Source organism: Calliphora vicina, chromosome 1 (assembly GCF_958450345.1).
Source record: "Calliphora vicina chromosome 1, idCalVici1.1, whole genome shotgun sequence".
NCBI classification, from domain to species: Eukaryota; Metazoa; Arthropoda; class Insecta; order Diptera; family Calliphoridae; genus Calliphora; species Calliphora vicina.
This window is the reverse complement of record NC_088780.1, coordinates 153,584,438-153,600,712: the sequence shown is the minus strand read 5'-3', so window position 1 is coordinate 153,600,712 and position 16,275 is coordinate 153,584,438. Positions and strand designations below refer to the sequence as shown.

At 30.9% G+C, this 16,275-nt stretch overlaps 2 protein-coding genes across 2 annotated transcripts in view; both read right to left on the bottom strand.

The window, feature by feature from the left end:
* Nucleotides 1-185: 185 nt before the first annotated feature.
* LOC135964120 (small lysine-rich protein 1) lies at nucleotides 186-520 on the bottom strand. The gene is made up of 2 exons (XM_065516198.1): nucleotides 326-520; nucleotides 186-254 (listed from the first exon to the last, which is right to left on the bottom strand). Exons 1-2 carry the CDS (start codon nucleotides 518-520, stop codon nucleotides 186-188), a joined length of 264 nt encoding a protein of 87 aa, XP_065372270.1.
* A 1,439-nt stretch (nucleotides 521-1,959) lies between these two features.
* Nucleotides 1,960-16,275, bottom strand: part of LOC135953576 (uncharacterized) — a 31,895-nt gene continuing 17,579 nt past the window's right edge. Inside the window, exons 8-11 of the mRNA XM_065503529.1 lie at nucleotides 6,956-7,967; nucleotides 2,910-3,019; nucleotides 2,672-2,836; nucleotides 1,960-2,607 (exon numbers count right to left, since the gene is read on the bottom strand). Of these exons, the coding sequence (XP_065359601.1) occupies nucleotides 2,163-2,607; nucleotides 2,672-2,836; nucleotides 2,910-3,019; nucleotides 6,956-7,967 (1,732 nt within the window). The 3' untranslated portion in view covers nucleotides 1,960-2,162. The remainder of the gene's footprint in view (nucleotides 2,608-2,671; nucleotides 2,837-2,909; nucleotides 3,020-6,955; nucleotides 7,968-16,275) is intronic.

Genomic DNA, 16,275 nt, shown 5'->3' with positions numbered 1-16,275 from the left:
TGCTAAAAATTATGTTTGGTTTAAAAATAACTTTATTATTAAAATACTTTTTTAATTTCGGCCATCCAATTATGGCGTATAATTAATGTTGTGGGTGGATCACCATGACGTATCGGTCTGTTTAAACGTTTGTGTATGCCGGTGATTTGTAGGTTAAATATTTAATTCATTTAAGCATTTATCTTTTATCTTTTACCTTTCTTCTTTTTCTTTTGACCATCTGGCCAAGCGAAACCGCGAGTTTTTAAAACATCCTACAATTAGTTATTAAAAATAGTTGAATGTGTAATTGATTGTATTACGTTAGTAGAGTTTGCTATCTCACCTGCACATTATGACAGACATAATAGGCATTATCCATGGCCGCATCATTAAATATATCACATCCTAATGATTTTCCTCCAGAGCTTTTCTTCTTACTGCCACCTTCTTTCTTTTTCTTGTCATCGCCTTCACCACTGCCGCCATTACTGGATGTCGAGTCTTTACTATTGCGTTTTTTACGACCTTTTGGGGCCATAGCCTAAGTTTTCAAATGTTTTATTTGAACCGATTACTCAAACATGTATGATTTAGTTTGATATTATTAAAAGTGTGTTTAGAATTAGTTATTTTTGAATTTTTGGCTGAAATTATTATTGTTAGACAAATATTGATTTAATATTTAGCAGACAATTTTGGTAACCTTGGTAATTAAATACTACTACGATTTTTTCAAATAATCTGTTTATAGATCGTGATGGCCGAAAGTGGCCATCACGATTGGATAGTAGTATTCTGAAAATCTCGAAGGAAGCTAAATAACTTGTGTATTGGGTGTATGACGTTTTTTTTTAATTTTTTAGCTTTTATTTGAAACATATTCTTTTCTGAAGTGAAGCGAATCCCAGAGAAAGCGTTCTGCATCGCTCGAAACAAATATTAGTCGGACGGGCCAAACTCTGAACTATAAGGCGAGTGAAGCAAAACTTCCCAACCACTTTTTCTAAATAGTTTTTAACAGGATAGTAGTATTCCGAAAATCTCGTAGGAAGCTAAATAACTTAATGTAATTCTAGACTATCGTGCAAACGTAGTGAAGAGGGTATATGAAAATAGCACAAAAGGGCCATTTGGATATTGTATATTGGATGTACACTGCGGTCATAAGACCTATTCTGATAAATGGCGTTCATGTCTGATGGAGTGCGATTTACACGGTACAGAGGCTAGCCTAAGCCAGGGGTAACGAACGGACTATATAGTTCCTAAACCGAATTTTGATAGGACTTTTAGGATTAGAATACCGACAAGAAATGACTGGGCAGCAAACTATTTCCTTCGCGAAGATTCGATCTTAATCTACACTGACGGCTCAAAGATGAAAACAAGCATGCGCTCGGGAATTATCTCTGACGAACTCGGTCTTTTGTTCACACTCAGACTGCCATCGACTATAAATATCTATGTGACAGCCTTGCATCAATCAATTCTCTTAACTCCACTGTAATTAGGTCAACTGTATTAATGCGTTTCAGTCATTCGGGGGAATGAATTGGCTAATGAATGCGCTAATAACAGGTCATCATTGGACGTAACTCTTGTACGAAAAGTCATTCATACACCCTTGGCGATATCGTATTTGACCCTTGAAAGAGGGGTCAAATTCGATATCGTATCTGTATTTATAGGTAACTGTAATTTCTGAATTTTTTGTCTAGGACATGTAAATCTGTAACCCCCTGTTTATACTTGACAAATATTTATCATAACAATTAATGACGTTTGTTGTCAAGACAAAGTTGTCTAAGCAAAAGCATTAACAATTTTGTCATACATTTTTTATCTTGACAACGATTTTGACGTTTATCATGATACAAATTTATCAGGTATAAACAGGGGGTAATTACATTATGAAATACCAGGACTTCCTGAAGTGAAATATACACTTCCCTACCGGGAATGAAACCCTAGTTCAAATAGAGTTTACAACCATTTTGTGTAATAAATATATTTTTATTTTGTTGCTTTCGTTTAAGAACGAACAATATGTACTATTTTAAATATAAAAAGTCTTATTCATAAACAATTTATAAATTTATCAAAGGTTTATAAAACAAATTTTGAATGGACATTTTATTTTATAAACCTTTAATACATTTAAAAATTGATTAAAATTTAAATTATTTTTGAAAATATTCCGGCCACACAATGGAAGCAATCCATTTGCAATACGACGACACTCGTGTATAGACACCGGGCTGTTTGCTGCCACAAAATTCTCCATACGATATAATGCCCACAAGATAATAACGATATGTATTGCGATGCTTACGATGTTCCAAATTCAACTGTAGGGGTCCACCCGAATCTCCCTGACAGGTATCACGATTCTTTTCTAAGTCACGGCCGCATATTTGAGTCTCCACAATGCCAAGGGGAGTCTTTTCATTACGCGGTAAAGTTTGTTTACACTGCTGCAGGGGTATTAAAGACAGGCTTAATTCGGTTAAAATGTTGGTGGGTGCCTTGGCAAAACTGGTGGAACCATAGCCCATGGTAAATACACGTTCATAGGGTATATGATCGCTGGTCCACAGCAAAATAGGGCGAACAAATTTCGTAAATCTGGAAGGAGAACATTGCAGTTGAAATTGTTGTACATACTTTATTTTTTTAAGAATGAACTTACTCCACGGGTTTTTGTAACTTAAGCAAGGCTATATCATGATAAGTCATTGTAGCATTATATTTCGGGTGAACTATTATTTCCTTTATGGCACGTCTTTGAGGATTACTATTGCCGGTTTGATCTTTGAGATTTATAATACCCAATTTTACTATAATGGGAGTTTCTCTAAATGATTTTTTTTAAATAATTAAAGTAGTATATCAAAAATATTTTCTTATAATGATTTAGATTATCTTACCCACTTAAATAGCAACAGTGGGCTGCTGTTATCACAAACGTATGACTTATTAAGCTGCCGCCACATTTGAAATCGATTTTTTCCTCATTTGACAAAAATCCTATAGCAGCCTGTCAAATAAACCGTTAAATATATTTTTTTAATAAATAATTTTATTGAAATATTATTCACTGAAAAAAAGATAAACAAAGATTAATTAAATACTTGTTATACACATTCTCTCTCTTTCTATCTCTCTGTCTGTCTGAAATTGAACTGAGTTTCAAGTTGGGGCTTGTTAACCCCGCTTTATTTGGCCAATTATTAAAATAAATAATAAAGTGTCTAGTTACATTAATTAACAAACTTAGCTGGTACATTTAAACGCTATTTTGTTTTGTCATTTGACGAAAATTCTAAAAATTCGTATTTAACTTTTACGTTGTTAATTTTTATTTTTTTTTTGATGTGACGTACATACATTTTGTTATAGAAAAAATCTTAATTAATTAATTAAATAATTGTTATAGATACTGGTGATATAAATAATACAGATTTGTTATGGGTATATTAGGTTTTAGTTGTTATTTGTATATCAATTTCAAATATAGTGAATAAAAGGAATCATACTATGAGACTTTCAATATTATTTGATGATTTCAGGGAAATATAAAAAGACTGATATCAGGGATTCCTTTGTACACGCAGAGAAAAACACATAGTTTTTACATGTTTACCATAACCATTTCAAAATTTGTACAAGTTTTTTAACAATATTATGGTCACAGTAATTATTTATATGATTGCGGCAACCATAATATGTTAAAGTTACCATACAAATGATTTTAGCAATCATATATATGATTGTAGTAATTATATTATTTACTACAATCATATAAATGATTGCTTTAATCATGGAAATGATAATTTTAACATATTATGGTTGCCGCAATCATATAAATAATTACAGTAAACATGGGTGTAGCTTCACTGTTGTTTTTTAACAAATTATTTGAAATAATCCAAAAAATTGCATTGATTTTACGTTAAATTCCTATAAATTCTAAACGATTGTTGATGACGCAGGTTAAACGGTTTAATGGTGAATTCCATTTTAATATTTGCCCCATATGCCAACACTATTATTTATCTGTCAAAAAGTAACGTTCGCCATTTTCAATTTATGTAAAAAGGAACCATTATAGTTTGTCGTCAATAAGTGTAGGCGTCCAACAACAAGTAATTATTTTATTTTAATGTACTTTGAATTATTTTATTTATTAATTTGTATAAATTTGTTATTTTATAGAGATTAAATTCTCCTTTCACCTTAACATTTTGTCAACCTTTTATAATGTTAGTGGAAATAAATTTTCATTACTAACTTCAAGACGACCTGAGTTTTTAGTTTTTCAAGAGACGACAACGATATATGAGAATACAACACATAGTACATATTCTGAAAACTTTTGTTATTTTAATACTTTTGGTTATAAATTTCGTTTGTTTAATGCCCTCAGAAAATTGAGAATATGTACATATTTTTACATAAAACCAATAAAAAGAAATAATCGACAGTGTAATAAATCTGTCAATTTAAATGTTAACAAATATTGAATGAAAGTAGTAGGTCACTAAAGTTTAATACGATTTTATTTTCACACTTAAAATCAGTTTGAAGTTTTATTATTTAATTTAATATACTTACTTATATTGTTAAAGCTCAAAACAACATTCAAAAAAGTGTGAAACAAGTTTAATTGACAAACGGAAATGATTTAATTTATGTCCCCAAGAAGAACTTGTATTAAAAAGTAATTACATTAAAGCAAGGTTGACTACCGATTCGAAACGCTAATGGTAACGCTAATTTGGATTGATGCGGTAATGGTATTTTAGCGGTAACGGCAATTGCAGTTATTTCAGTACATAATTTCATCCTGAATTAAATTATTAGTAAAATATACAAAAATTTAATAAAAGTTGTAGATTCCAATAAAATCAATTATTGAAATCAAAAATTTTTAGTTATATAATTTAAATTATTTATAGAATATCGGTAACGGTAATTGTGGCTTAGCGGTAACCGTAGTTGAGTTGAATGGGTATTTTTACGTAAGCTTCAGCTCCATTTCGTTTTGAATACCAAAAGGTGGCTTACTCAACTTTAGTATTAATAGTTGGTATAGTAAGCAATGTATGTAACACCAAAAGAGCAACCAACAAAAATTATGGGTTACACCACTTTTGCGTTAATGGACTCAATTATGTGTTAAACTTGAAAAAAAAATATTTTTCAAACAAAAAACATGTGGCTTGAATTTATTTAATATGTTTCCTTTTTACTGGAGAATGCTATTGATACACGCAGAGAAAAAACATGGTTGTGATAAACATAATCTAAGAGCAACATATTATGATAAGATTTATGATTATGATCCAACGTTATCATATTGATGATCCATAGGGTCTTTTGTGCAGCCCTTAGCATCATCATGACAGCTTTAGGTTACGTATAAAGGCCCTCTGACAATTGAGGTCTCATCGTTTAGGTGTGCATTGTTTTGTCCAAACATTGTCTAAAGCAAATGGGTGGTATCTTAGACCACAATGTCCAGTAAATAATCCAGTAGGTATTCTCAAGTCGCTCTTTCCTAGCTATCGGGGTCGTCATGGAATTCAATCATGGACGGAATCGATTTTGAAAACAGCATAAAAAAGTACATTGGTCTCGTGAAATCGAAAGTTATCGGTTTTATTCGATCTAGAATTAAATTCTTTATCGATTAAACAAAAAATTAAGTTGGATTTCATATGTTTCAAAACCGATTCCGACAATGTTTGGATTCTATGACAACCCCGTATATCAACTTTTGGACAAAATAATGAATCTTTTTCAATTCAATCCAAGAATGAACTCATTCTATGCAGTATCCCCACGGAATGCCAAATAAATTTTCAGGTCCAACGAAAGGTTGAGGACGATTGCTTGTCCAAAAGATGCCAAGTTCGTTCGTTCCTCGCATGGCTGTCATGACCATTCATTTAACGTTTGAATGTTTTAAATTTTGTTAATCAAATCTAATCCAAATTGAATTGTAATAATTTTTCTGCATTCAATTTTCAAAAGTTATTGAAAAAATATATTTGATTTACCTAAATTGTAATTTGAATTAAACACAATTTGAATAATTTAACAAGGACTTAATTCTATAAGGAATGAATTCTTAAATGAATTTAATACTTTTGAAATACTTTAATGGAATTGTTAAATATAAAATTTAATTTGATTTTGAAAATTTAATTAATTCCTCAATTCAAATCTAATACAAATTCAAAATTGTATTAAATATTATTGAAAATATTTTTCTGCATTAAAGTTTTTAATATTTTTCATTTGGTTTTGCATTTTTTATAATCTTTTACAATAGATTTAATTTAATGATTCAATAAGGAATAAATTATATAACGAATTAAGCCTATCAATTAATTCATAATGAATGTTTTAATCGAATAGTTAGTCAAATTAAATTTGACTTTTAAAAATTAAATTAAGATAAAAATTCTGAGGACTTTTGACAAAACAACTTAAGTGAAATTTTAAAAATATTCAGTAATGCGTAAAAACTGTTGAATTGATCGAATTGTTTTATTATTTGTCCTTAAAGAATTTCAAAGTTTTGTATAATTCTTCTTTGAGAGCTTTCAAAATTCTTAAAGGACAAATAATAAAATGCTCTCCTTAAAAATTTCACTTAGGTTGTTTTTTTCAAATGTCCACAGAATTGAATTGATAAAAAAAACAATATTCTGAGACGGTGTAGTTACGAAACTTCTCAAAATAAACGTAAAATGATTAGATGGTGTTGGAATTATTGAATGCTCTGGTCAGTTGGGCTCGAACACATTTAATATGTATTAGTATTTTATAGCAAAACTAACAATCGTTGTTTACCGATCACATTTTCATATAATTGTTCAATTTTGTCACAGTTTTTTTTTATTATTTTTTTTTTTTTAATTACAAAACAAACAAATAATAGGAAAACAAAAATGCATTTATTTACCATATGAGGGTATTGACCAGGTGCTACAATTGAACGGCCATTAAAATCATCATTTACTGATTCCATTTCATATTGAATCAAATCTTGTCTTCCCTGATTCTCCTCATAATTGTAAATATTATAGAACTTTTGATAGTATTGATCATCCGGTGCATTTGGTGTGGAATAATTTGAATATTTGCGATATGCCAACTGAGGTTTAACAAGATCATCTACACTTAAAGCTTCATGCACTGACCAACCCTTGGAGTATTGATATTTAAAGGTTTGAGCACTAGGTTGAGTACTTTTGCCATCGTTATTGTCATCTGCACTAAATCTACTTTTAAATATGGGAGTATTAGAGTTACGGTTTGCTACTGCAATGTTGGCATACTGTTGGGGGCTAACAGCACTCGTTGCGGGAGGCCGACCAAGTGCTCTTCCTTGAGGCTGCACTGATCCTGGATTTCTTATTGTATTTCCATTATTGGCATACTGTTGGGGGCTAACAGCACTCGTTGAGGAAGGCCGACCAAGAGCTCTTCCTTGAGGCTGCACTGATGCGGGATTTCTTATTGTATTTCCATTATTGGCATACTGTTGGGGCCTAACAACACTCGTTGTGGAAGGCCGGCCAAGAGCTCTTCCTTGAGGCTGCACTGATGCTGGATTTCTTATTGTATTTACACTATATTGTTGTTTTCTTTGATTTGTAGTTATTATATTTTGATTTGGCACATTATTCGCAAATGTTATTTGACTTTGTATAATTGGATTTAGATTGGGACTGTTATTATATTGTAACGTTTGATAATTTACAGTTCCGCGATTTCTTTGATTTGAATTTAATACATTTTGATTTTGCACATTGTTCGAAAAGGTAAATTGATTTTGTGTAATTGGATTTGGAATTGTGGTATATTGTATCGTTTGAAAATTTTGTCCAATATTATAGAAATTTGTAGGTAGTATATTATTTTGTGCCTGATTGTATTTTAAAATACTAAACTGTGTATTAACTTTGTTAAAACTATTAATTATAAATAAACATATTATGATTTTCATATTATTTTTTTTCCTGTTGTGGTTAATTAATATGTTAATGATATTTTTATTTATTTATTTAATTTAGTCTATGGATATTATCCTTACAGACTGAGTGTTAAATTAAATTGTACAATGTATTCTTAATGTAAAGATTGTTAGTTATTTAAATTGATAATAATATTTCGTTTTACAACATCAACATTTAAAGTGAAATCTATAAAGTTAAACATTTCGTTAAAACTACAACATAATTTCCTAAACGGATCTGCCATTTCGTAGTTTGTTCGAAAAGTTTTAACATAAAGTGGGTTATTAAATCGTAATGAGCGTTGAGGAACATTTAATGATATCTTACTTAAAAGAAAATCGGACAAAACATTTCCATTTAAAAGATTTACAAGAAATGAAACGTTAAGCATAATTCTTCGGCTTTTTAATGTTGGCAGTCGAATCAAAGTAAGTCGTGAAGAATATGATGGAAGCGAAGAATATCCTCGATATACATCTCTTAAACAAAATAGCAAAAATTGTTTCTGGACAGATTCGATACGATCAATGTAAACATTATAGTAGGGGTCCCACACAATTGATCCATACTCTAAAATCGGTCTTACAAGTGATGTAAATAATGTTTTAGTGATGAAGGGATCATTAAATTCCTTTGCCCATCGTTTGATAAAAGCTAAGATTCCTCGAGCTTTGTTAACAGCCATCGTAATATGTTGTATGAAGTTTAATTTTCCATCTAACAAAATACCAAGATCCATAATTGCTTTTACCGATTCTAGTTTATAACCACCGATGTAGTAGTGATCAAAAACATCACACCTTCTCGAAAAAGTCATGTGCTTGCATTTTTTCAGGTTTAGTTCCATTAAATTATGGCTGCACCAATTATAAAAGTTATCCAAGTCCTTCTGAAGGTAAATATGATCTGGTGAATGTTTGAGGCTTAAAAATATTTTAACATCATCTGCGAACATCAGTACATTCGAATAGTTTATTGCTTCAGGCAAATCGTTGATGAAAAGCAAAAATAAAATAGGGCCGAGATGACTTCCCTGCGGAACACCGGATTTTACCAAAATATTTTTCGAAATTGTAGAATTGAATTTTACGGACTGTGTTCTGCATAAAAGATATGACTTTAACCAGCTTAAATAAGTATTGTTGAAACCCATTGTATCCAATTTTTTTAACAGAAGTTTGTGATTAACTTTGTCAAAGGCTTTACTGAAATCCGTATAGATGACGTCAGTATGTTGACCAATAGTAAATCCTTCATTAACCAAAGTTGTTAATTGTAGAATGTTAGTCATAGCTGAAGATCCTTTGCGAAAACCGTGTTGACAAGTCGTTAGTAAGGGAGATACTTGATGAACGAGAGAGTCAGTAATACATTTTTCAAAAAGTTTTGGAATAGCGCTTAGTTTAGCTATGCCTCTATAATTTATTATATTTGATTTATTTCCAGATTTGAATAAAGGAATGAGGAACGATTCTTTCCAAATTTTAGGGAAGTAACCACATTTTAATGATGTATTAAATATAATTGATAAAGGTGTTGCAATAGCTGGAGAACAATTTTTCAAAACACAACTTGGTATGCCATCTGGTCCACACGACAATGAGGATTTGAAGCATTTTAAACATTTTATAATGTGTGTAGTGTCGAGTAATGGGAATGATATCATTTGAATGGGGTGAACATTAAATGGATAGATTTCATCATCATCATATTCGGCATTAGAGTAAGTAGATGCAAAAAATTCAGCGAATAAGTTGGTAATTTCCGATTCATCACTTGACTCTGTACTTAAATATTTCATAACTTTCGGGGTGCCACAAATCTTCCTTTTTGTGTTAACAAAAGTAAAGAACGACCTCGGATTGTGTTTAAAATTACGTTTCATTTTGATTAAGTAGTTTTTATACAGTTTAGCATTTAACAAATTGTATTCAGCACGAAGAACAGAATATTTTCTATAATCGAGTGCGTGGCCAGATATTTTGTATTTTTTGTAATGCTTATTTTTTGAATTTTTTAAGGAAGAAAGTAGTTGGGAGTTCCAGGGTGGACCAGTCTGAGAACGTGGTAAACGTTTTGGAATACATTTTAAAATGACAAGTGTTTAGTTAGAATTTTGGCAAACGACTGTCGGGTCAGTTATCTTATACTCAACATTTATTGTTTGAAAACAAAATATAAATACTTGTTTCAGTTTTTTTTTGTCATTCTTAACCGAATTCTTTTTTAATATATTTGATAATCTACATAAACGTATAATTAAATTTTATATTGATCAATTTTTATTTATACTTACAATTGAGAGCAAAAGTGGAGTGAATATCTTGAATAGTTTTTCTTCAATATTTTGGAATTTATACAGTGAATGTGGGAATCTATATTTATTTTAAAATTTATTGGGAGCCCCAAAATTCACTTTAAAAACTAAATTCATATTTTTTTAAATTAATTTTATATAGATTTTCAATATACTAAATTTATTTATAAGAATCCACATCTCTTAGAGTTCTATTCTGATTTTATAAAAAATTTTCGCAGTTAAATAAAGTTTTAAAAATTAAACCTTTCCTTAGGAACTTTCCTATAATGTCGTCAAGCATGTCGATAGTTAAAATCAACAAATACTGGATGCAAAGGTTTGAAAGAATTAATTCTTAATTCCATTTTCGAAAATAAAATAAATCGTATATCTTAATCATTCCGTTTAAAATTTCATAGGCTTAATTCCTTTGTACTTCAAATATATTGAATTCATTCCTTTGAGAATTCATTCATTATTGAAACATTAAAATTTTCTTTAATTCAAATCAATAACAAAATATCTTTAAAAATGTTTTTAATGATTCATTTTGTCTTCAATTCAAATCTATTACAAACAGGTTTTAAACAATTTATATCAATTCATTTTGCAAAATTGAATTTGAATGAACAAAAATGTAACCATTCAATGGTTGAATGAATTCATTTATGAATAATTTGCATTTGGATTAATAAAACAATGAATGAATTATATTTAAATGCAAACCTTTGAATGAAACTAAAGAATTATATTTAGGGAATGGATTTATGGAATGAATAACGGACTTTTCTTAATTCCGAATTAAGATTTCACTGAATTAAGTTCAAATTTAATTAACCCTTTCAGTGGTTTTGTCGAATATATTCGACATTATAACATACTCTGTTTCTATGCGCTTTTTGGTATAATAAAATACAGTTAGTTTTAATTTTTTTGTTTTAAATAAGAGACAGACAGACAGACAGACAGACAGACAGACAGACAGACAGACAGACAGACAGACAGACAGACAGACAGACAGACAGACAGACAGACAGACAGACAGACAGACAGACAGACAGACAGACAGACAGACAGACAGACAGACAGACAGACAGACAGACAGACAGACAGACAGACAGACAGACAGACAGACAGACAGACAGACAGACAGACAGACAGACAGACAGACAGACAGACAGACAGACAGACAGACAGACAGACAGACAGACAGACAGACAGACAGACAGACAGACAGACAGACAGACAGACAGACAGACAGACAGACAGACAGACAGACAGACAGACAGACAGACAGACAGACAGACAGACAGACAGACAGACAGACAGACAGACAGACAGACAGACAGACAGACAGACAGACAGACAGACAGACAGACAGACAGACAGACAGACAGACAGACAGACAGACAGACAGACAGACAGACAGACAGACAGACAGACAGACAGACAGACAGACAGACAGACAGACAGACAGACAGACAGACAGACAGACAGACAGACAGACAGACAGACAGACAGACAGACAGACAGACAGACAGACAGACAGACAGACAGACAGACAGACAGACAGACAGACAGACAGACAGACAGACAGACAGACAGACAGACAGACAGACAGACAGACAGACAGACAGACAGACAGACAGACAGACAGACAGACAGACAGACAGACAGACAGACAGACAGACAGACAGACAGACAGACAGACAGACAGACAGACAGACAGACAGACAGACAGACAGACAGACAGACAGACAGACAGACAGACAGACAGACAGACAGACAGCCTAAATTATTTTTGACCCTAAAAGTGTTAGTTAATGGACCCTATATTATTTCAAATTATTTAAATTTTAGTTTAATTCAATTAAAAAATGTTTGCTTTTCATTCGAAAAAAACATTCCTTCATTCAAAGACTTTTAGTTGAATAAAATTCTTTCAGTAAATTTATAATGGAATTACATTTACCTTACCTTTGAATAATTTAATTTGTTGTTAATTCACATCTAAATCAAATTGAATGAAATTGTTTTTTTCTTCATTTAATTTGTAAATATTTTGTGTTTGATTTTCGTTTTTGAGCTTTTTCAAAATGATTGAAGAAAAATTCTTTAAAGCTAATTTACAATAGATTTGAATTAAAGAAATTATTTGAATGATTCAATACATTGTATTAAGCAGAGCTTCAAAATAATTAATTAAAATTTTAAGCTTAATTCACTAAAATCCTAATTCGCAATATCTAATTCTATAGCTTTATTCAAAGGCTTTCAGTTAAATTACATTTTTTTTAGCTTTGAATCAAATCATAATGGAATTAATTCATTTTGTTTTTAATCCTTAGAAAAGGAATTGAAAAAAAAATACTTAAACCTATTTGTAATAAATTTGAATTGAAGATACATTTTTAATAGATTTGAATTCTAGATAACCTGAATGATTCAATAAGGAATTAATTCCATAAAGAATGAATATTTAAAGGAATGAACGAATTAATTAATGCTGAATGTTGTAATGGAATCGTAATATAATTTGATTTTGAAAATTTAATTAAGAATTAATTCTTTCGAATCTTTGGTATTAAGGCCGTTTGTAATAAATTTCATTTAAATAAAAAGTAAATAAATTCCTATAAGGAATGAATTAAAAACTTTTAAACAAGGTTGTCTACCGATTCGAAACTGTAATATTATGTGCCGTCATTTCAGCAATGGTATTAGGATTTAAATCTTCGAGATTAACAGTCAGGTTTCCGGCCAAATAAGAGCTGCTTAGATAAGGCCAATACTTTACGTATTATAATAGATCAATCTCTCTCCCATATCTACTGTTCATTGAAAGCCTTCTATATCATCAGACGTACAGTCATATGAAAAGCATTGTGTAGGAATGGAGTACCCCAGAAAATAATTCGGATCATCATATGTACGAGGATACAGTTCTTCACAACAGAAGCATCAGCAAACTATTTCATACTAACGCTGGAGTAAAACTCAAGAATGCCCTTTATCACCTCTGTTCATCATCGAGCTGGATGATATTTAGAGAGAAGGCGAATTACATGCCATCTCGAGGATTTGAATTCTGCGGATGATATTTGTCAATTCTCGCAGAAAACCAAACTAGAAGATCTGAAAAGATTAGCGCGTAATGTTGTATTTGAGATGAATATCAAGAAAACAAAAGCCATGAGAATAAACAATGTTAGCACAGAGAAAATCATGCTACAAGGCCAACCATATGAATACGTAGATAGTTTCTGCTATCTAAGCAGTATAGTGACAACAAATGGCGGCGCAGAAACAGACGCTAGCAGCAGGCTCAGTAGAGCGAGAGCGGCATTCGGACAACTGCAAATAGTATGGAGATGCCAAGCTCAGAATATTCAATGCATGTGTAAAGTCTACTCTGTTGTACAGAAGTGAAACCTGACTAGTATCAAATACAATCACGCAAAATCTACAGGTATTTATCAACAAGTGCCACAGAGTCATATGTAGGATATTCTGGCCCACCACGGATCTCTGGAACTTAACCAACGAGGAACTCACATTGAAGCAAATTAAACGCAGACAATGGATGTGGATCGACCATACCATTAGAAAAAAGCGCGATAGTATTACAAAGGTTGGCGCTAGAGTGGAATCCTCAAGAAGCTGTGGTAGACCTAAGAATGCGCGAAAATAACAGCAGTAAACCGAGTAATATTACAAAAATGTATCAGATCAGATTGATAAGGTAACAAAAGTTAATATGTAATCTATGTATATAAAAATGAAATGGTCCATGTAAGTAATGGCATCACGTGAGAACGGCTGGATCGATTTGGCTGATTTTTTTTTATTCGATTCGAAATTTTCAGGAGATGGTTTGTAAAGAAAAAAAATTCAAAAATTCAGGGTAAAACAAGATATATTTTTTGAGTCCAGTCAACTTTAATAAAAAAGATCCCTAAATTATGCAATACAAATTTAGATATTTTATTTCAAATAAATAAGAACAGGGAGGTTGGAGAAATTTGAAGAACTGACATTAGTAAATGCTACCGGGCGAAGCCGGGGCGGTCAACTAGTTTGAAATAAATTATAGAATATCTGTAATAAGAGGTAACGGTACACAGAGGTTTAGAAACGTTTTGTTTTTGTGGAAATAATTTGGTATCTCGGGAACTATTTTAGATATGTTCGATTTGATTTACGTTTGTTCAGCTTCCTAGTGCTAATGGGGCTAGTAGCCTCTCAAAGTTGATAAGCTCAGGTCTCAATTTTTTTTTAAATTCGCCAAAAATCAATTTATTATCCGAATGACCTAAAATTTAAAATATAAATAGTACTTGAGAAGATCTACAAAAAAAATACGCTTACATGTAGAGATATTTAGGTTTATTGATTAATTTTTAGATATGGCGGGGGTATTTTTAAAATATCTGCTATATTGGTGATCAAATTCTAAATAAAATAAAGAAAACATGCTAATAGTTATCTCGTCCCTATAAAAAGTTACACTCATCCAAAGTAGGAAAATTTTTTCCCAAAAAGGCCCATTTATTTGTTCTTTTGTAGAAAACAATTTTCTTCGGTACTGTATACAATTTTTATATGATCCGGAAAGAGAGCTTAATGCAAAAGCGTGTAAAGTAAAATTTGGCTCACTTAAGTGAACAAACACCCCCAGACCTATCCAAACTGGGCCAATATTTGTTTAAAAAATGTTAGGTTTGAGTAAAAAATTCTATAAAGGCAAAGCACCGATCCTCGAGAAAGCTCCACCCGAAAACACCTCAGCTGCAACATTATCTCCAGTAGTTCCCGAGATACCGAATTATTTTCAAAAAAACAAAAAAAATTTCTAAAGCACTGTGCGGTAGTTGAGCTGAAACCCTTTCATTACATTGTATCCATATGGATACATTTTAGATTTTTGCACATTTATGAATATTTTGAAAAAAACAGTTTTTGAGCCTATTTTTGGAATATATTTAGAGATGTTTACAATTTATTTCATTGAATTATCGTTATGCGTGTTCGATTGATAGCAATTTGAAAATGTGTGAAAATAGATTTTTGAATCCAAACATTTTTTTTAAAAAAGTGCCTTCGATTTTTTGTATATAAAATTTGTAAAAATTATAATTTTGTAATAAAAATGATTTAGAATGCTTAGAAACATATTAGGGAAATACAAGTCCTGGATAAGTTTCCAGGACTACAAATTTAATTTGGTTAACGGATAAACCAGCACACGTAGGACGTTAATATTAATATCAGTCAATATTGATATCAATACCAACCATATGATGTACTTAAAACATCTTTTAACACCCCCAGTTAAAACTTGTAGCGAAAGGGTTAACATTAATTTTATCTGATGATTAACAAATCAAATTTAAAAAGATTTAAAGAAAATAATAAAGGAATTCATTTTTTGGAACTTATTTTTTTGATTTTGAAATTTTGTTTTACAACTAAATATTACAATAAATTTGGTATAATTAGATTTACTCCAACAAAATAACATTTGCTCTTATATAACATTCACACTAGTTTGGGTTCAAAAATATTTGAGTAAATATTTTCTTTTTTGAGTAAATATTTGCCCTGTGTGTCTGGCCGTACTTTAAGACTGCGGCTTATAAACAAATTATTCTATAGCTTAAATAAAACAAATATTATTATATGCATAACTTAAACTAAAGTATTTATGCATATAGCAATCTAAATATAAACAAAAAGTCCCCTTAAAGTTTTGGAAACTCTGAACGGAATCTGATACATCATTAAAGTAAATCACGGTCAATGTTGTTTTGAATATTAACGCAAATTTTTTTGTATTTTTTCGATTTTTTGTTAATGTTTTTATTTTATTTTGTCTTTTTTTCTGCACATTTTATTACAAAATATTTTTTGGGTTTTTATTTCGTCACTATTGTTTTGGGTTCACAAACCCAATTTGTTGAATTA